General features: G+C 49.2%; 9 protein-coding genes across 10 annotated transcripts; 5 read left to right on the forward strand and 4 right to left on the reverse strand.

Moving 5' to 3' along the window:
• Positions 1-6: 6 nt before the first annotated feature.
• On the forward strand, positions 7-357 carry RPB8 (DNA-directed RNA polymerases I, II, and III subunit RPABC3; the record flags this gene model as incomplete). Its single annotated transcript, XM_058504570.1, has 1 exon — positions 7-357. One exon carries the CDS (start codon positions 7-9, stop codon positions 355-357), a length of 351 nt encoding a protein of 116 aa, XP_058359126.1.
• A 577-nt stretch (positions 358-934) lies between these two features.
• ONS95_010978 (uncharacterized protein) lies at positions 935-2,288 on the reverse strand. 2 transcript variants are annotated; one of them, XM_058504571.1, is made up of 2 exons: positions 2,186-2,288; positions 935-1,959 (listed from the first exon to the last, which is right to left on the reverse strand). In XM_058504571.1, the coding sequence occupies exons 1-2, from the start codon at positions 2,224-2,226 to the stop codon at positions 1,023-1,025; spliced, it is 978 nt and encodes a 325-aa protein (XP_058359127.1). In that variant the 5' UTR covers positions 2,227-2,288; the 3' UTR covers positions 935-1,022. The 2 variants fall into 2 exon arrangements, with proteins under 2 accessions (XP_058359127.1, XP_058359128.1); XM_058504572.1 differs by having other exon boundaries at positions 2,138-2,288.
• ONS95_010979 (uncharacterized protein) lies at positions 2,289-4,019 on the forward strand. The gene has a single exon (XM_058504573.1). The coding sequence runs from the start codon at positions 2,665-2,667 to the stop codon at positions 3,508-3,510; it is 846 nt and encodes a 281-aa protein (XP_058359129.1). The 5' UTR covers positions 2,289-2,664; the 3' UTR covers positions 3,511-4,019.
• A 583-nt stretch (positions 4,020-4,602) lies between these two features.
• YND1 (Golgi apyrase) lies at positions 4,603-6,772 on the reverse strand (the record flags this gene model as incomplete). Its single annotated transcript, XM_058504574.1, has 2 exons — positions 4,603-6,710; positions 6,763-6,772. The coding sequence occupies 2 exons, from the start codon at positions 6,770-6,772 to the stop codon at positions 4,603-4,605; spliced, it is 2,118 nt and encodes a 705-aa protein (XP_058359130.1).
• A 3,333-nt stretch (positions 6,773-10,105) lies between these two features.
• Positions 10,106-11,260, reverse strand: ONS95_010981 (uncharacterized protein; the record flags this gene model as incomplete). The annotated part of the gene is made up of 2 exons (XM_058504575.1): positions 10,106-11,080; positions 11,186-11,260. 2 exons carry the CDS (start codon positions 11,258-11,260, stop codon positions 10,106-10,108), a joined length of 1,050 nt encoding a protein of 349 aa, XP_058359131.1.
• Positions 11,261-11,701: 441 nt separating this feature from the next.
• Positions 11,702-12,695, reverse strand: MTR3 (3'-5'-exoribonuclease; the record flags this gene model as incomplete). The annotated part of the gene is made up of 2 exons (XM_058504576.1): positions 11,702-12,507; positions 12,557-12,695. 2 exons carry the CDS (start codon positions 12,693-12,695, stop codon positions 11,702-11,704), a joined length of 945 nt encoding a protein of 314 aa, XP_058359132.1.
• A 210-nt stretch (positions 12,696-12,905) lies between these two features.
• SEN34 (tRNA-splicing endonuclease subunit) lies at positions 12,906-14,374 on the forward strand. Its single transcript, XM_058504577.1, has one exon. It carries the CDS (start codon positions 13,171-13,173, stop codon positions 14,131-14,133), a length of 963 nt encoding a protein of 320 aa, XP_058359133.1. The 5' UTR covers positions 12,906-13,170; the 3' UTR covers positions 14,134-14,374.
• Positions 14,375-14,716: 342 nt separating this feature from the next.
• ONS95_010984 (uncharacterized protein) lies at positions 14,717-17,683 on the forward strand (the record flags this gene model as incomplete). The annotated part of the gene is made up of 1 exon (XM_058504578.1): positions 14,717-17,683. One exon carries the CDS (start codon positions 14,717-14,719, stop codon positions 17,681-17,683), a length of 2,967 nt encoding a protein of 988 aa, XP_058359134.1.
• An 827-nt stretch (positions 17,684-18,510) lies between these two features.
• ONS95_010985 (uncharacterized protein) lies at positions 18,511-19,425 on the forward strand (the record flags this gene model as incomplete). Its single annotated transcript, XM_058504579.1, has 1 exon — positions 18,511-19,425. The coding sequence occupies one exon, from the start codon at positions 18,511-18,513 to the stop codon at positions 19,423-19,425; it is 915 nt and encodes a 304-aa protein (XP_058359135.1).
• Between the last annotated feature and the right edge of the window lie 71 nt (positions 19,426-19,496).

The raw sequence follows: 19,496 nt of genomic DNA on the forward strand, positions 1-19,496 counted from the left end.
AACAAGATGGCCACCGGCGGCGACTCCCAACTCTTTGATGAACACTTCACAGTGACGACCTTTGACCAAAGCAAATATGACCGCGTCGCGCGCATTGGAGGAACATCAGGCGACTCGCAAACCGTCATGACACTGGACATCAACACCGAACTGTACCCATGCTCCGTGGGCGACAATCTGCACGTCGTGCTGGCGAACTCGCTCTCGTTGGATGGATCGAAGGATGATGGGAAGGGATGGAGAGATGTCAGTCGGAATGGACCGGGTGGGGAGACGACGTTGGCGGATATGTTTGATTATGTTTGCCATGGCAAGATCTACAAGTTTGAGGATGGGAATGATGGGAACACGATGTGAGTTTTACCTAGATGTGGGGTGCTGTACATGGATGGACTGACAATGTTATAGCAAGGCTTATGTCTCATTTGGTGGGATGTTGATGGCTCTTGAGGGTCCATATAAGAAGCTTACGCCGCTTCGAGTCGACTATGTCTATCTTCTTGTCAAGAAGTAGACATGCCCCAAATGTACCACCATTAGACTTTTCGACGTCACTTTTCTGATCAGCCTTTCTTCCTGGAGATTCGGATATCCGTCGAAGCAACTATGCCTATTTCTCGCATATAATCGAGGGTTTGGATTTGGTCTGTGAGGAATCTATATCTGCATATTATGCATATGGCTTGACATGTGTCTGCCTATTTCTCGGCGGCCTCCATGTCATAATATCCTGACCATGGTATTAGTCGGAGAAGCAGCAATTTTCAACCCTGGAACCGGTTCGTTTCTTAAGATATCTGGCACCCTTGTCCATGCAGGAATCTGGTCAAAAGTACCATGAGGCGTTAAGGATAGGTAAAGCATGGTTTCTCGGGCGTTTGGCAGTCTGGGAGATAGATACCTCTGAATATAAAAACTGACACCAAATCGAAATATCTCTCTATCCAACGCCGTGCATCATGAGTTCCTAATACCAGCATACAACTGCGAGTCGACCACTCTACACTCCCTCAATAATCAACTCAGTCCTTCCTATGTGGCCCTGGAAATTCTAGCTCCCTGTGCAGCCTCCTTACAATCTCCTCATAATCCTTTTCATTCTCCTTCGTCAACACCCCCCACCTAACAAAGAAATCCAACATGACCAACGAACAATTCGGCTTAAACTCTCCCCTCCCCAGCGCAGCCTGAACTTCCTCCACAGTCCACAAATAGAATTCTTCCACTTCACTATCATTCGGTTTACAAACCACATCAGCCGGCAGGTCCAAGTCATATATATACTGACATTCCGGCTGCACCAGTCCCGTTTCCCCTCCCGCTCTAGCCTCCCGAATGTAGCAATACGTGACCGTCCCATGCTCCTTGACATTCTTTCTCACGATCTCCTCAGGTAGGGAAGCTTCCTCATCACATTCCCTAATCACACACTCCAGCGGTGATTCGCCGGTAGCCATCCCTCCCGCAACAGTATTATCTAACATGCTCGGGTACGTCTGTTTCGTCTTCGACCGTCTAGGAACCCAGAGTTTGATCCCATAGCTGGCTTCCTCTTCTGGGACACGCACATACGCCGTCAAATGCACGCCATAAGTGACTACGCCGAATAGACAACTCGCTGACCTTTCGACACTGAATAGCAATTCATTTGCGGGTCCGTACACAGGGTATAGTTCGTCTCTCCACCCTATTAGCACGTCGAAGGTGGAGTTATTGCGCCAGTGAGAGGCAGTGGCTGCTACGGCGGCGCTGCGTTCTGTTTCTGTGGGGTGTTGGAAGGCGAGGATGGTGCGGTGTGTACGGGAGACTTCGAGCTCGCCTTTGATTTTTATGGGGGTTTTGGCGAGGGCATTAAAGACGGGTTCGGTAAGGTAGCCTATTGGTACACCGGAGGGGGAGATGAGTGTATAGAGGGTTGAGAGGAGCTTGGTATGTTCTGGGTTGGACGGGTAGGGGAATCTGGTGGAGGTTAGCAGGGATGTGGAAGGACTTGAGGTGTAAGAAAGCTTGAGATAAAGAGAGGGCTATGAATTTTTAAGACAGGAAGAGTTTAAAGGAATATCTACCAAGGGATGTAACAGGATGTAGGTAACAGATCAAAAGCTCAAGAGGTAGGAAGGTAGGAAGGCAGAATTACCCCGCCATTTTCTCTGCTCCAGGGTATGAAAGGTGACCATTGACTTACACATCACACTCGTCAACCAAGTCCAGATTACTCTTCGTCATTGTCGTTTCTTTTGATCAAAGTGACCAAAGTGTTTAGTGCTGTGAGTAGAAATCCAGTATTGCCCAGTCGTTCCGACGTCTGTGGTTCCATGGATTTGATGCCAAGAATCAACCCCACCAGAGCTCATCTCACCCCACCTCTTCCAAGGGATTCTTCTCCAATCCTGTGGAACAATCAACAACATTCGAGGATCACCGAACTTCCGTTCCTTAACCAGCAGGAATATCTTTCCTATTTGATCGATCACATCTACTTTTAAGATTTACAAACTAAGATTCATACCCATTCCATCTTCAGCCAATCCTAACCTCTATCCCACCGAACAACCCGTTTGTCCTCCTACTTGCGCCTACCGTCCTCCCACCAACCCTCTTCACTGTCATTCTCCTAGCTTCCTGTCAAATCATTCTTTGGCACCTCATACATCTGCCATCAACATGGCAGAGCCCCTCCCACAGCTCTTTGGCGTAATACCCACCGGCGCACCCTGCATAACCCGCCCAACATCCGCACCTTCACCGACCTCGTTTGTTTACGTCCTTCCCACCGGACCCAAGCCATTCTCACATATCGGTAAATCTCTCCCTCTCGTTTTCTTATTACTTTCCCTCCTCTATTCACAGACCAACAGAACCAAAGCTAACACCACACCCTCTCAAAAAGTCGTATTCCTCCTCCCCGGCATAACCCTCCCCCCCTCCACCGCAGCAGCAGTCTACATCTCCCTCCCCACTCCACCCACCAATCCTCCCTCCTCGCAACCCCCTCCACCAACATTCAAGTTTCTGGGTGGTATCGGCCCCGGGAAAGAGAGCGCTGTATTCAAGATCTCTGGGTTGGGCAACGCTTCGTCTTCCCAGAGTGCTGGTGGTGGAGGAGGAATTGCAGAGGTAGATATGGACGCCGACGAAACCTCTCCTGCTACTGCTGTCGGAGGAGGAGGAGAAATCACACTCGGCATATCCCTCGAAAGCGCCGACTCAGTATCCTCTCAAATGGCCGCTCTCCAATCCCAATCCCAGCCCTCCACCACCTCCTCCGCGCTCGTTCTCGCCAACTCAGCAGCAGGAGGAAACAACAACAACAGCGTCAAGAAACCAAATACGCTGTTACTAGCGCAGCGGATCATCAAGAACGCATTTAATTTCCTGGCTAGTTTCAGTGGGAATGTTAATGGTGGCGTGGAGGTCGTGCCGCTGAAGGCGTTTGAGGAGTGGTGGAGGAAGTTTGAGGGAAGGGTGAGGAGCGATCCTGGGTTTTTGGAGAGGAGTGATGGGGATTGAGATTCGGGGAGGGAGTAAGTGAGAGTGAGAGTGAGAAAGAGTCGAATTCGTGTGGGCCGGACTGGATTGTAATGATATGGGCGGGTATTGACCTTTTGGAGGTAGGAAGTGAGGTAGCTAGAGAGGGAGAAAGAGATGGAGGAAGAAATGGTATGGTCAGTGATGACAGCTACTGAAAGAAGGAACCGCTGGGGGATAGACAGCTGGATTAGAGACGAGAGATTGAAGCGAGCTGGGAAGGGAATCGAGATATCGGAAACGGAAGCATTTGAGGACTGCAATGAAGCGCAATGTACTAAGTAGCAAGACAAGGAGACCAGACATTTAGTTACCATAGCGGTCGATATGTAGATGCAACGCAGGAGGGAAAGATTCAAGTCAAGCTCGGAGCATTATGGAGTACAATTACAGCGAGTCTCCATCTCAACACCCCTCAAAGCGAAATAGAAAGCGTGTTTACAAACACTTACAGCATCTGAAAATAAGTGAAGGAAGATAGACAGACGAGGACAAGGTTCTTGAATTTGAATTTTATTCAGCACTCTTTCATTTCTTCGTTCTTCCCTTTACTACTCTACTCTTCTATTTTCTCCGTGCCCATTCCTCGTTCACTCACTCTCTCAATCATTCACTCCCACAATGTTCATCTGTGTATACACATCCCCACACAAGCGAACAAAAGCTTGCCTGCTACTCATCCAGGCCATTCAGCTCAACACAAAGAAACCACATCCTCACATCCTCGCCCCCTCAAATCGATTCATCAAGACCTTTGAAACGCCATCCAGTCATCTCCACTGCCCAGCGAACAGTTCGAGCAAAAAAAAAAGGGAATAAGTAGGAAAAAATCGCGCCTCCCACCATGGGCGACCCGTCCTTCCTTCATAAACGCCAGGTCCGGTTCAGTCCAGTCCAGTATCCAAAACATATGCGCCGCGCTAATTATTAGGTAGGTAGGTGTGTTCTTGTTTCCATTCCGATCCATTTCTGTATCCCGGCTACAATCTCCGGTTTGTAGTCATGTACTGGATCCGGTTCCGGTTCCAGAAATGGTTCGTGTCTGTGCGTGTATTGTATTGTATTGTATAGCCATCAAACCTCCTCCAGAGGCATCATTAACGGACTCTTCATCCTAGTCGGACTCCCCGCTCTACTCCTCCTCCCCGCGCCTAACATCTGCAGATTCGGGCCCAACCGCTCGCGACTCTCCGTCCTGACTACCAAGCCCGCTCTATCGAAAGCATTGACTGTGCCGACGTGGTTCAGTCCCAGGCCAACACCTTCAGCCGGTGCATTCTCGAAGTAATTACTCGAGTCGAAGCTCACGACATTCATCTTCGGTGTAGCCAAGCCAGAAGTCCGTCCGATTCGAGATTCTCCACTGCTATCCGAATGTTCATTATCATCAGAATCCACGTCACCAAGTTCGAACTCGCCAGCTGCTTCGCCGTCTTCGAGGACTCGTTCGTAGTTGGCTGAGCTGCGACCAAATAGCTTGCTGGAGCTGAAGAATCCACGGCCGCCTTTGCGAGGACTGCCTGGTCGGCGATTGCGGCGGAGATTGTTGAAGCCTCTGTAGACTCTCATGCGTCTGTCGCGTTTGCGGAAGATGAATCCGATGAGGATGAGGATGATCATGAAGAGGAAGAAGCCGGGTGTGGTTCGTGAGTGGACAGTCTCTGAGATTTCTTCTGCGGCTTCGGTCCATGAATCGTCTTCGCCGATAGGGATCGGATTGGAGTTGGAGCCGGCTTCTTGGAAGTCATTGGCGTTCAGGTTGCTACCAAATCCTACTGGTCCAGCATTTGCTGAAGATGGCGGTATTTGTCCTGCTGCATAAAGAACCATCTTTCCCAGCGTCCAACTAACTTCCATCCCATCGATGGTATTCACTGCTTGGAAAGGATCTAGGAACCCCTTGTTCTTTGCATGACTGGCCACCTCTTTGGTCCTGTTATATCCAGCAGGTGTCCCTTTCTCAATCCCAACTCTCGGTATGCCAATACCTTCATGGAGAACGTTGATCAACCAGGACGCCTTGAAGCATACTTCTTGAGCGGTTCTCTCATCCACTTTCTTGCCCCATTTTCCAGCAGTGACACCATCCTCAATATCGTGCCATTCCTCACTACAAAATTCTTTTACTAGAGCCTGGTATGCTGCGAAGTCATAAGCCGCATCCTTGTGTGCCATTTCGAAAATCTCGTGGGTGGTATGCCAGTATTCCGATACACCAACAAAGTGATTAACCTCGAAGTCGATAGCTGGTACATGTTGGCCATGAAGTAAGCACGGTAGATCTTCGCAAGGAGCATCTTTGTCGAGTAGAGGATACGTCTGTCTTAGACATTCGTCGAAGCGGCCTGTTCCAACCAGAACTGGATCCTTGCTTGCTGCACCATCACTGATTTGACCGTGCAAAGTAGTCTTGAGGCCAGACGGTAAGCATGGATCCGGGAGTTCGTGTGCTGCTTTCGTGTAGGTTGCTTCCATCAGAGCATCCACGTAACGTTCCCTAGCTTGGTTTACACCAAATCCCAGCCAAGTTGTGGTGAAGACCTTGTATTCTGTGGACTGTCCATTCAAGGTCCGCATCCGCAGTAATTTGAGATCATTTGCGTGCTTCTCGGCTTCCGTGGCATTTGGAGCAAATGCAATCTGTGCTGATGCACCTCCCATATCCAGGAATCCATAGGTATGGTGTCCCTTTCCATGATTGTGCTTTTCTGGTGCGTTAAAGCCTCCCAGCAAGTAATTTGCAGCAATCCATCCGTACAAGCCTTCCGTCTCTCCTGGAATCACCTGAATATGTAAATCGCAATCTGGCAGAGAGAAATCGGTATGGGTCCGAGCATAAGCGCAAATCTCGTTCAGGAGAGACTTCTGTTGTAACGGTTCCAATAGTCGTACACCCGCAGTCGCCATTAAGAATATGGGTGTGTCCTTGACCTGATCTTCGGGAATTATGTTCAGAGCATGGTCGAGTAGCTCCTTTAAATGGTCCGGACCAACATCGTACGGCCTGTCCGCGAACGTCGATACACCCGGCTTGATCTTCTTCGTCGATTTTGTTTTTATCTTCGGCAGACTTAGCAGGTCTTCAGGGTCGGCCTTCTGTTTCGCTTTGGCGGCATTGAGCCATCTGTAGATGTAAACTCGAGTTCCTGACGAACCCGCGTCCAGGATAACGCCCCATCGCCCTAGAAAGTGGTCAGCAGTTGGAGGGAAGGCTGCAGCAACATCGCAACGTACATTTACCCATGAGGAGAGCGAGATACTAGCAGGCTACTAGAGCGTGGAGGTTGCGAAGTGAGGAAGCCTTTCAGTTGTTGGCGATTCAAGAATGGAGTGTTCTGGATAATCGCGAAGGCATTGATCGCAGGGGGCAACGGCTCGTCGCTCGGGGGTCTGGAGGTATGGGGAAACGAATGTGGGCGTCAAAGACGACTGTAATACAATGGATAAATTGGGAGAAGCTCAAGACCGTGCAGCCCTGTACTTCCCAAGGGTGAATGGATTCGAGGGGTGAACGAATGTGTTGAACGTGGAGAGAAGAAAAGAGCAGACTTGGTACTGTACTGGAGATAGGGTGAGGAGTGAGGGTGAGGTAAGGTTGGCTGGGTAGGGGTGTTTAGCACAGAGGCGTACGAGTCTCCTGGACTAAGATAACAGCCAGACTCGCCCGGATGTGGCCTAGCCCTGCGTATCTAGCGTCGGGAAGGGATGTCATAGGCCGACACCAAGGCAAAAATGGTGGATGACAAGTGGCCAGACAAGAACACCACGCAATTCAGCCAGATACGGGTGCGGTGATTGGAGGCCGGCGTTGGGATTGGCTTTGGTGAGTGGTCGCTATTTTAGGGGAGGCGTGGATAGGGCGAGGGGAAGCGGCTGAATATTCGATCGGGCCTTTACGAGAAAGTCAACACTGGAAACAAAGTCACTTCACGAAGTGTGCAGCTGGAGTCTCGTATGAGGACGGAACACCGAGAGAGACGTTGTGAGCATCACCAGATCATGGGCATAATGAAGCAGAAGGATTTTGCTCCTTTATTGTAGAAATATAAGAGCCTTGCGTACGTTACAGAGAAGAGACCATGGGAAGGACCCCCAGCTGTTGTGGGGACTGAACTTTGAAGCGGCCAGCTGCATCTTTGCTGCCGATAGCACCGCAGATTGATAGCTCGAGGACTCTTGACGATCATATTGACCGTCATACAGGTATCGATGCTTTCTTTGTCTCTCCATATCGGCAGTAGATTTTACACTTTCCTTACTCGTGTCTTGGACTTCAATATCTGTTCTTCTTATCTTTGTAGCGACTATCGAGTCGATACAGCATGTGAAATGCCGTGTCGAGCAAGTTCTTCCTAGGGCATGCAGCTAGCATTCCCTGCATCAAAACATCCCACGGACACTTCACATCGCCCTAGAAACATGGCCATACGAACAGGCACCCTATCAGAACAGTGCATGCCAGCACGACTCTCCAATCCTCACTCCCAAAACCTCCCACAGTCAGCGTAGGATCAGGATCAACTACGCCGCTCTGCAATGCAGGCAGTCCTTCAAGCACCACTACCTATCCAATCCGCATATCTACCAAATACTCGAAAAAGCAACGGCCTTACCACACACCGGACACCAAACATCAAACACCAACACTTACGAGTCCCATGTTTCGCATGTACAGGCTGTGTCTCGTAGCGATGAGTCGGGATGCGATTTGCAACGTTCGATACTTTGGGGTTGTACAGTAAGGACAAGACTTTGGGGTTTGGGGGTTCAGGGATGACACCTAGCGACAGCTGCACTACTGTACTACTGCGTCCGGAAGGGTGGAATTGCCAAGATCTGTGAAATGTAAGCCGGATAAGAGGTGAGGATAATTGACTCAATTTCCTATTTAGGTCTTTACCTTAAGTATTGCGTGTTCGTTATCATGATATGGCCTCCTAAAAGGTCTATTATAAACCGTGCTTCAGGATCCAATTTATCTCGCTCTCCTCTCTTCCCTCCCCGCCCAGCCACCGCTCACCACCAAGCCCAACACCCAAGCCCACGACCAAGCCCATCCATCCATCATCCCTTCTCTGACACATTCGGCATCGCGACTCCGCCAAACTTCAAACATCCCTCGGAGCTCTCTTCTCAAAAATGACATCATGAATGTTGCTTTAAGCTCAAGCTTTGCCCGGCTGTTCTAAGAGGGTTTGCGGATCGTTTATGCGTGAGTGATGATGCATCGGAGACCGTCCCGATGTGGAAGCTGGAGAGAATGTAACAGAATCAGTGATTGATTTTATCCTTGAATGTCGGTAAGTAGGTATGACGATTTGTCAAACTGTACTAGGGAATCAGCAGAGGGGTGACGACGTTGCTGATGAATTGGATCGAGAAACTTTTCTTGGGCTTTTCGAGCCAGCAAACATGGCTTCTCATACGTCTATTATCTTTTGAGTTTCGTATTTATAATTTCGTTTTGAATGGCACTCGTGTTATCATATCTAAGATTTTACATACAGTAACACAAAGCGTAAGGAGCGGACTAAATCATTTCGGCTGGTGCATCTCTTCATGACTGTCAACCAGCGCTGTGCAGCACGTTCACATTGCCTGAGCACAAGCGACGCCAAAAAGCCAACACCCAGGGTTTAAGCGAGCAGTCCCCCGGGCTAAGTAAACACACTAATCGCCCTCAAAGAGCAACAGCTTGATAAGCTATCATTTATGAAGAGCTCTTCCAAATCCCCAATGAGTATTAACCACACCACCCCTCACCCAGTCAATCAATCACGGAATCCTCTTCCCTCCTCCTCCTTGGCCTTCACCTAAAGTCCCGCCTCTCAGCACTGACGTAGTAAACATAAACCTCCCCAATCAGCACACATCAGCACACAGTTTCCGTTCCCACTCTTCTTTCTACTCTGGTCCATTCTTCTCAACACCACAGGAAACTACTCCCAAATAAGAGAATAACTACATCGGGTTTTACCTTCTCCAGCGGTACCAGACAGGAAATTTTCCGAGACAGATTAATGTCGACGCGGGATTTCTGAGGCTTAGGTTGTATGATCCCGAGCTCGATAATGCGGAACAGAGAGGTTTAAACTTTGACGGGGAAATGGCTGTTTTGATCTGAAAAAGAACGTTGATAAAATTAGTATTGCTGAGTATCATGGTAATCCTACTATGTCTATGGTCATGAGAGTCTTGGCTAAGAGAGTGTATGGAAATGGAAAGTGCGTCTTTGAGGCTCTGGTAAGTATGAATTTGAGTGCATAGATTGTGGTATCGGACAACAGATGGGAAGTGAGATTGGTGTGTCTGGAATGGGAATCTATGTCTGTAAGTCTTGAACGTGGCCAGCAATCGGGTGGGCAACATGCATTTGCATTCTTGTGCTGGGAGCCGTCACGTTCAACTTCTCTAGTCATAGGAAAGAATTAAAATCAAAGAACATTTATTGGTCGCTACCCTGATTGGATGTGAATATCATCGACTGCTTCGAGATACTTTCAATACTGCGCAATAGAGATCTAGGGATTCGTAACTTTCGCAGCTCCATGCCATCCCTCGCCCCCTCCCTTCAAAATCAAATAGACTTTCTCGGCCCCTCACTTCCTTCACCCTGACCTCGCTCCTCCTCCCGGTGCTGATTCTGGGATTGCTGCTCCTGCAGCCTCGCACGATACTCCCATCCCGGCCCATGATGAATACCCACCTGATCTTCTTGTCCCCGTCCAGCAACCCAACCAGAATATGGGCTTGCATACAGACTTCTCCCATCCTTGAGTCTCCTGCCACTGTTTCCGAAGGCTCTCCCAGCGAAATATCCACGATGACTCTGAGCTCCAACTGCCAAAGCATTGAACCCCCGCGGCACATACGTCGCTCTCCCCCTCACACTCTCATTGCCGGAACCATGAGCCCCATGAGCAAATGAGTGGGAAATTGCATATGTACTATATCCCAGCTGCGCTGGGACAGATGCCGAATCAGGCACATACCCAGCCATCGACGAACCGCACGACGCAGACTGAGGAGGTGAGAAGCCCAGAGCTGTTCGCTTGCGCAGTTTAGCGAGCGGCATCTCATCCTCTGAATTCTCGTCATCTTCGCCCTGGCTGTCAAAGGCGGCGTCCGAGCCGCTGTGGCTCTCGATCTTGATCTTGCCGACTTTCTTCTCTGATGCCTCGCTCTTGTCGTATCGCTTGTCTTCCTCTTTGCTTGAACTTTGCTTTGCCAGAGTGCTGGTGTCTTTGACATCGTTGTGGACATTCTCGTTTGTCTTGTCAATGTCTCTGTGTCCTGCCTTTAGTTTCTTGATCGTGACTGGGGTTTCGGTTTTCCTGCCTCGCTTACGCTTCTTGGGGATGGATGCTGGTGTCATTTCCAGCGAATGTTGGTGGTTGGGAGATGATGATGCTGGTGGAGGTGCAGAGGAGAATGCTGGTCCGTGGCCGACATTTAGTGAACCGGATTCAATTTGTCGCCGGAGACGGGTGTACCGCATTCGTGCTGCGGGGGACTTGAGACCTGTTGCTAGACCGACGGCGTTGAAGTCGATCTAGAAGAGGCTTGTTAGTGTTTGGGGATTGGGTATGCTCGAATAAAAACGTGTAGGTGGGATTGCAAGTGTTAACTAGGGGCTGTGAGGGGAAAGAGAACTTGCCGCTTTGAGGTCTGACTTCTGGAGGCATATGTAGAGGAACCAGAGATTCTCATCGAGTTGGATCTCGGAAGGCATTGAGGGAGTGGTGCTGTTGTCGATTGACTGAGCTGAAGTTGCTGCCCAATGTGATGGAAGTTTCAGAAAGTGTGGCGATGTTCTCCTTCCAAGTGAAAGTAAGACAGCATAGAGATGTCCCAGAAATTGAGGAGCCAGAAGCTAGAGGAAACTTATAGGTCCAGCTCTTTGATACCGGCCAGAGAGCTTGAGAACGAACAAGGCTAGGACAAGGAACAGGTGCAAAGTCAAGATATGACATGGTGCAAACATAGAGAAAGATAAGGTGGTATCTTATTGAAAAACATATGCCTCTAACAAAGCATGATCTGAACGATATGCCAGACTCCGATCCTCGTGCAAACCATTCCAACTCCAACATCAGACGGCCAAATCGTCTAATGGCAATGCAACCCTTTTTCTACCAACGCCATCCTGTGAATATGCAGAAAGTCATAAATATCATTGTCTATCCAGCTTCATTTTGGCGGTCTCTTTCAAAGCAGCAACAAGAACCCTGTGCGATCCCAATGCAGCTTGCACGGCATTATCGGCCAGCTCTTCATAGGATGCGCTTTGAGCAATGTTTGACCGATCTCCATGTCCAATATCTCCTTTCACCCACAGGTCTGTAATTTCGTCTCGGGTAGGCAGATATGCGACTATGCAGGCTGCAAGTATCTCTTGATGCTCCGATGGTACGGGATCCAGTACCATGGTTGTTTGCTTCCCTTGACTGCTCTTGACCACAGCTGCAACTCCACCAGAAACCACATCCACGCAATCAATACCCGCATCTGCAATAGCAGCTGAAGCAACCGTAATGCAGCCGCTCAATACGCTCATCATGCCCCAGTCTCCAGCTGTGATGGGTCCACCTCGGTCATCGCCCCACCACTGGTCTTCCTCACCCTCCAAAATAGTTATTATGACTTCCACTCCACTCTTTGGCCATCGGTCTCCAATGATCACACCTCTCAGTGCAGTTTCCAGATGTACACCCAAATCTCTCTCGCTCGAATCTCGAAGGTAGCCTCTTCTCTTCCTTGTAGCGAACGGAGCATATTTCACGTGTGTTGAGAGGATGATATGGGGCGAGAAGGGAGCATTCTTGGGAAGTGGGCGCGGACCATGAACGGTACATGTGAGCTTCAACCCGGATGTTGAGAGAGATGCTAGGCCTGGAGCTCTAGAATTTGGGGCTTTGGAAGCTTCCAGCTCGAGATATGCAGAGCCTGAAGCTGAGGGAGTGACACCAGTCTTCAAGACTATGCCCTGTTAGTAATAATTCGTATTCTTTTGAGCATTGTCTCCTACACATTTTCCTGAGAACGTTGGGTTGTCTGACCCTTGACGGCCTCTCGGTTTGCGACGCAGCATCTTTTTGTATGTATTTGGAATATATTGGCGCAGAACTTCCACCCAAAGGTCCATTGAGTCTCCTTCTGTCCGTCATCTTGTGTGACACTTGTTACTGGCGTGATAGGTCAAGGTATGTGTCCTTGTAGCAGCCCTGCTCGGGTGCTCTACGAAGTTGAAGCTCAAAAAGTTCCCTGCGCTATTGCGAAAAGGGAAAGGCTCTTTTACAGGGGTGGTTTCGCACCACGCTAAGATCTCGAGCTCAAAAAGCTCTCCTCTTCCCCTCCAATACTTCTTTTTCTCTTCAGCAAAAACTACGACAACCAGATCTCAAGCACATGGTAAGCACAATCCCTTTTTCTCTTCTCGTCTACTGCAACAATATGATTACAAAACCGATCTGTCAATCCCCTGACACCAGTTAAACTGGACATGATGTCTAAAAAATGTTTTAATTTATGATTCTGTTGCCTTTCACCTTGAGATTGATCATCAACATTAGCAATGGCAGGATGCTAACTCGAGTCTCAATATAGTGATCCGCCCCTGCTCAGGCGAACCAAGTATCTGCAATGGCAATGTCATCGGATTTCGTTACGGAACCTATTCCAATCTCATTGATTGCTGGCCGTTATCTGCTATTCGACGTTAACGTCGTGACTTACCTTCGCAGGAACCACCATATATGCAGTTCGCTCATTGGTAGCATTCCACAAGCTCCGCAACAGAATGTCTTCTTTGGCCTCCCAATGGAGCTCATGCCTGAGGAGGCAAAGTTATTGGTTGAGAAAGAGGTCGCATACATCATCGATGATAAGGCATGGCACAAGCAAACTCTGTTCAACACCTTACAAGGTGCAGATAAGCAAGCATATCTGGATTCTCTGAGATCCACTGGTCTGAACGCCAGGAAGGCAGCTCTTCATGAAGCAAAGAAGAGGACTGATGCTGGTCTGGCAAGGTACGCCGCCAAGAAGGCTCAAGAACTTGCAGCTGCCGGTACGAAAGACACACCTCAGAGCGGTAGTCCCGACACATCTTTCAAAGATACTTCGAGTGTCACCGAAGATTCTGCCTCGCTTTTGGAAGAAGAGTCAACGCAGTCTGAACAGTCAAGCACCACTGTCAAGTCAACAGCAACTCTGGCATCAACTCCTTTTGCAATCACCCCTACCACAAGTTATCCCACCTCATCGCTTCCGCAAAACTCTTCTCAGCAGCCAGATCCACCGGTCTCGTCTTCATATGCACTTTTTGCCCACTTGCACTATCGCGACTACTTCATCATGCCTGGCCTGCGGTTTGGATGCAATTACAACGTTTATCCAGGTGATCCTCTTCGTTTCCACAGTCATTTCCTTGCCACGAGTTATGATTTCGATCAGGATATTCCCATGTTTGACATAATCGGCGGTGGCAGGCTGGGCACAGCTGTGAAGAAGGGCTTTCTTATAGGTGGTGAGGATCCCGAGGCAGAAGGGACTAAGACTGGCGACAAGGTCAGGACCTTCTGCATTGAATGGGGAGGAATGTAAGATGGCTTGTAATGGTTTTACTTTTGATCATCATAATGCGAAGATACCCAGCTATATTCAGCTACCGCTTTAGTGTTTGAGTGTAATGAAATTTTTGCTATGACTCAATGATCTTCTTGGATATTGCTGTGCAATTTTGACATTGCAGGAAGATAACATGAGTGGATACAGAACTGCGCATAACAAATTTCTAGAGTAATCTCGCGTACACACAGTGACTACAGATGCTACTTGATGACAGCTGTCTGGAGCTTAAAGCTGCTCTGTTTGCAGGTGCTTTTTAAACTCCGCCGGAGCACGCGGACTGATGCTGAATGTGGGGAAACCAAGATTCCGCCGCATTATCTGCAGCTTCCCTCCTTCCCAATGCGCCAACCACCGAGCTTCTGGTGACAGCACAAAGCACTGACATAAGTTGGCATCTGAAGTACTCACTCTTTTGTATTCTTCTTCTGCCATGCGCTCTATTCTTCCGTGATCCGAGGAGTCTTCCACCCGATCACTTCTTGGTTCTTACTCGTCTGGCGTGCTTCACCACTACCCACCTCGACGGAAACGATCCCCCCGCATCCAACACACGACCATGGCTGCCGTGGCCTTCGAGCAACATCCCAGATTCGATCTTGGAGGAGCTTGGAACTGGACATTCAACGCTACGCAGTACGTGCCATCTGCGAAAGATCTCGCTCTTGCTGGACCTCGCATGTTCTTGAAGCTGGGCTCCTTCCTAGCTGTACCTGAAGCTGTCGACAACATATTTGGAAGTGTACGATTAGGGCAGAGGGTTATACCAGAAGCTACGGGAAACGGTGGGATCGTGGATGCGGTTACTACAGCTGCTGCTGGAGGACAGGGGACCGCAAACGCTTTCCAAGCTGGGACACAAATACTGGTGGACGTAAACGACCAAGCCGGCGGTTTGTCAAATCGCTTTACAATGGAGAGTGTCCGGAGCTTGGGAAACGTCTTCAGCTATGCCACCAGCAAATGGGCACTGGGATGTATAGTTGTGGCTGTGATCTTGAACAGGACCTTTGTCTATGCTTCAACGCGGCGGAACCTGGCTCTGCCCTGGAAGGTTCGATTTCTCGTCCGACTCCTGCCGATTATTCTACTGCTGGTTCAGTGCCGGTCAATGCTGCAGTCGATACAATGTCAGACTTCTCCGGATTTTGCGCTCCTGCGCTGGGGCAATGCTTCGAAGTCCTCCGAGTTGATGTTCACGCAAAATGGAGGATATCTACACGAGCTTAGTTCGGCACTTTTGTTTGGAGCAAGTGACGAAGCTTCATGCGTGGCTGTTGGTATGGTAGAACCTGGATTCGATGAGGATATTGCAGGTACGACGCACGATGGAGAAATGCCAAAGACGGAACTTACAGGATCTCTATCTCTACTATGGCCGCTTTTCAAGACATTTTGCTTCAGTCAGTTTGTGGAAACTCTCTCTTGTGCAGTGGCAGGTCGGCCAGTGGCTGGGGAGACTGGAATGACGCTCTTTGAGCATTCGCTGGCTTTTGCAGAAGCTGATGCTGCGATTGGAAACCAGCTTGGATTTGGACCATTTGGGACCATAAAGGACGGTAATTCGAGCTCAACAGCTGAAGCAAGCAAGATTGCCATTACACGCAGCATGATCATGAAAAAAGTCAACACAACACCTGAAGTGCTCCTCGTCGGATTTTTATCGGCCATGAACCACCTCACAAGTCACATTCTTGCCATCTTCAACCTGCAAGGACGCTGTCGCCTTGCCAATACTGGTTTTTGGGGCTTGGCATTCATGTCAGCTATTGTCTGGAGCATCTGGTCATTCTCAATTGATGACCTCCCAAATCAGAGCTTGCTGAGATTCCCGACGGTCTGTATCATTGGGTTCGTTCCGCATGTTCTTGTACTGTTCGGCATAATTGGGTGCTCCTTCATCTATGGAACTGCCCTGGTCTTGTCAGCCTTGGCTCCACCAGCAGTTGAAGACGTAAACTCTCCTGATGATGAACCTTCGCCATCACACAGTCCATTCTACAAAAGGGTGCTAGCAGCACATCGAAACATGCAAGCAAACGTTCCACTATCTGGCATTCGAATCACACTGCACATGGATTTCTATACTGCTCTATTGAGAACTGGCTTTGCCATCATGACCATGGCTAGTGAAGCTGTTTACCTGAATGAGAGTCGTGGGGTCAGTATCAAGCAACGCACGTGGCTTGAGGAGGATCGCCTTCGGGAGATTGAGGCTGTTGGTGCACAGTGGCTGGGTCCAACCTTCAAGCTCAACGATCCAGATGCAAGTCTTGCAGACGGCTTATCTGACAACATTGGCTTGGTTGCCGCCAAAGACCAGCCTATGGATCTTCTCCAAAAGTCATCGAGTGGCTACGCGAGAGAGATGACCGCAAAGAAGCCTGTCGCGAATGGCAAGGGTAGGGATAGAGGCATTGGTGTTAACGGAGTCGGAGCTACCGAAAGAAGTGGACGATGGATCATGGCCATGGAATTCTTCCTCGGTATTGTTAGACTACTCCTGAGCTGGTGGGCATCTATTGCTCTGAAGCTGCTTTCCCGAGCAGGATACCAAAGCCGGCCACGATGGCTCTTGTGGCTTGTCAGAATGCCCAAAGCAAATCAGGCTGCGGCATCGACACCAGACAAGAACGATCCAGACTCGCTCAATTTCTGGCTTCTTAGCATTGATGGAGAGATGACCTTACCAAAAGATGAGCATGTGGACGTTGAGGCAGAGATGAGAAGCAGAATCAGGCAATCACAGGGAGATTGGGATGGCTCGGAAGAAAAGACATTGGATTCGAATTTGTATAATTGGTGGCTTCATGGAGGCTGGTGGGGAGGTGATGATAGCAGTGGGAATTTCAACCCGGACCAAGCCGAATTGGATGAAGACACTACCAGCGTTGTGTCCTTCTCAACGACCACTGATGACCAGGACTGGGAGTCGGAGAGTGGTAATGACGATGGTCGAAGGACACCTACCCAAGAAAACCCTTTCTTTACTAGAGAGTCTAGTCCGTTTACCGACACGCCTCTCACCTCTTCCGACCTTGCACAATTGCTTCACCCAAAGACTCCCGAGCAACGAGCCGAAGCTCAGGCCCTATCCGCTCATCTGCAGAGTGACAAGATCGTAACTCGTTCTCGATACCGCAATATTGTCCAACGCGAACGGGCGAAAGTGCTTACATCAACACTCTATCGCCCGTCAAACTTCGCTGCATCTTCGGCAACAGGAAAGCTCACGCTGGAAGAAGAGGCGCAAATTCTCGAGCACCTCATCATCTCACGCCGAAGCTTCAATGCATCCACATCCTCTGGTCAGTCAAAGAGTTGGGCTGAAGGCGCGTCTGGCATGGGTGATGGTGGTCCTCAATGCGTGGTATGCCAGAGTTCGCCAAGAAGTATCATTGTCTGGCCATGTCGATGCTTGAGCTTATGTGATGACTGTCGGGTCACACTTGCAATGAATAACTTCGATAAATGTGTCTGCTGTCGCAGAGACGTGGCGAGTTTCTCGAGAGTGTTCGTTCCTTGAATCACAGCATACACGGTTATGGAGGCAGGATCTGGCATGAGTGGTTGGCAGGTTTGTGGAATCGATTTGCACTTTAGCATGCATGCATGGCGTTCTGGAATAGGATGGGATAGGTTGGGATGGGATGGGACTGCGATCATTCACTGTTCAATACACACCATTCTTGTAAGTTACTTGGTAGACTGTACTCTGAATGAGGCATCATATCTTATGACAGTGGAGTTTTTCGGTGCCTGACTACCTGCTTGCATACCTGCTTTATTCAAACTTGTCATTTCTCCTTCGTTGCGACGGAAAAACCCGGAAAGCAGTTCTTTCCAACTCGTTCTCTATTTATCTTAACCATCGTGCCTTCTCTGCGTTGTCCTGTTATATGCTCCTGCTTTTCAACATCTGCCGCACCTTCTCTCGTATTTTGCTTCTAGGTACTTCTCATCTCTGCTCTTACCAGACATTTCTGCCTTCTCACATCGACCTCAACATACAACTGTCTCGTTCCACCAGGCCGGCATCAGTATCGTTAACCCATCACGACTTGAATTCTAGTTTATACTGGTCTCAATTCGACATTTCATCTTAGCACAGCATTTTTCATACCATTCTATTGTTCCGCTCGGAAGGCTAGATTGGCCGGGTCAAGCATTCCAGCTACTGTATCCCACCGATTAGCATTCATAAAGACCGGCACTACGGCGCCTACAGGCTCGACGCAGCTCTTCATCAACCAACGATAGGCCACCTCTTCCACCTATAGCAATCATCCAGCATACTACCCCACCCGCCGATCTTGTTCAACAACGGATCAATCACGTCCCTCAGCGCCAAACATGGCCCCTGCCAACTCGGATAAGCACCCCAAGATGCAAGCTAGGGTCGAAGATTTTGAGGACGTTGACCCTGCAGATGATGTTCCACTGAAGGCAACCGAGACACCGATACAAGAGGCTTCGATGGGAGATCTTCCTGCCGGCGAGATTCCTACACGACGTACGGACAATGCTTCTGATCAGGGTAGTGGGACGACGATTTCACAGCCCACGGCGAGCACTCTTCCTGATCTGGTCAATCAATTAGCCAACAGACTTGAAAACCTTCCCCCTCTCAAGCCTGTTCTTTTCAATTGCAATAAGTGTAGGAAGACTGAGCCCTCTGTTGGTGCCTTCAAAAAGAAGTGTCGTTGTAAAGCAGTTGTATATTGCGGGAAGGAGTGCAAAAAGGAGGATCTCAAGGAACATAAACGCCAGTGCGGAGACCTTGGTAATCGCAGTTCCGAACTAGCGAGCCAAACAGCCGAGATTGTTCAGGCGCAAATAGAATTTCACCATAGACAAATTGCGATTGCTACTAGACAAGAATTGGAGAAGTCCACACCTGAGTCGGCGATGCAGCATTGGATAAATGCTTTTCGGTTATTAGTACTGGACAACACGGACGCGGCTGGAAACCGTCGGGATCACAGAGGTCTTCTCGATATTTTTGAAGATTTTCTGATGCAGTTGAGCGGCCAAGATAAATACTGGGCTCCTTGGCTGCAAGAAAAGCAAGGTCGGAAGGCTTGCATAGCTCTGGCAAAGGACAAGAACTCGTGGTACTATATAGAGCGCCGTGTCACTGCCAAAGAGTTGCAAGAACAGTGGGCGCATTTTCCGCATTATGTTTTATTTCTGCGGCATCTGCAGAAGATAGCTCGCGGTCAGATGATCTCGGCGGAAGAGGTATTGCCAATGGAGCCGTTGAAATAGCTCCGGCGCTCATTACTTTCAGCGTTGCGCTTTGATGTACTGTTTCTCAATAGCCTATAACAGCGATGTTC

This window comes from Cadophora gregata (genome assembly GCF_030347475.1).
Source record: "Cadophora gregata isolate MNR1 chromosome Unknown scaffold_5, whole genome shotgun sequence".
NCBI classification, from domain to species: Eukaryota; Fungi; Ascomycota; class Leotiomycetes; order Helotiales; family Ploettnerulaceae; genus Cadophora; species Cadophora gregata.

What these genes read in the sequence shown, in the direction of transcription:
- ONS95_010978 (XM_058504571.1), bottom strand. Translation starts at nt 2,226, where the DNA reads ATGACGAAGAGTAATCTGGACTTGGTTGACGAGTGTGATGT. An exon ending in TTGGTTGACGAGTGTGATGT is followed by an intron (nt 1,960 to 2,185) that starts GTAAGTCAATGG and finishes AACCTCCACCAG; the next exon opens with ATTCCCCTACCCGTCCAACC.
- ONS95_010979 (XM_058504573.1), top strand. Translation starts at nt 2,665, where the DNA reads ATGGCAGAGCCCCTCCCACAGCTCTTTGGCGTAATACCCACCGGCGCA.
- SEN34 (XM_058504577.1), top strand. Translation starts at nt 13,171, where the DNA reads ATGGCAATGTCATCGGATTTCGTTACGGAACCTATTCCAATCTCATTG.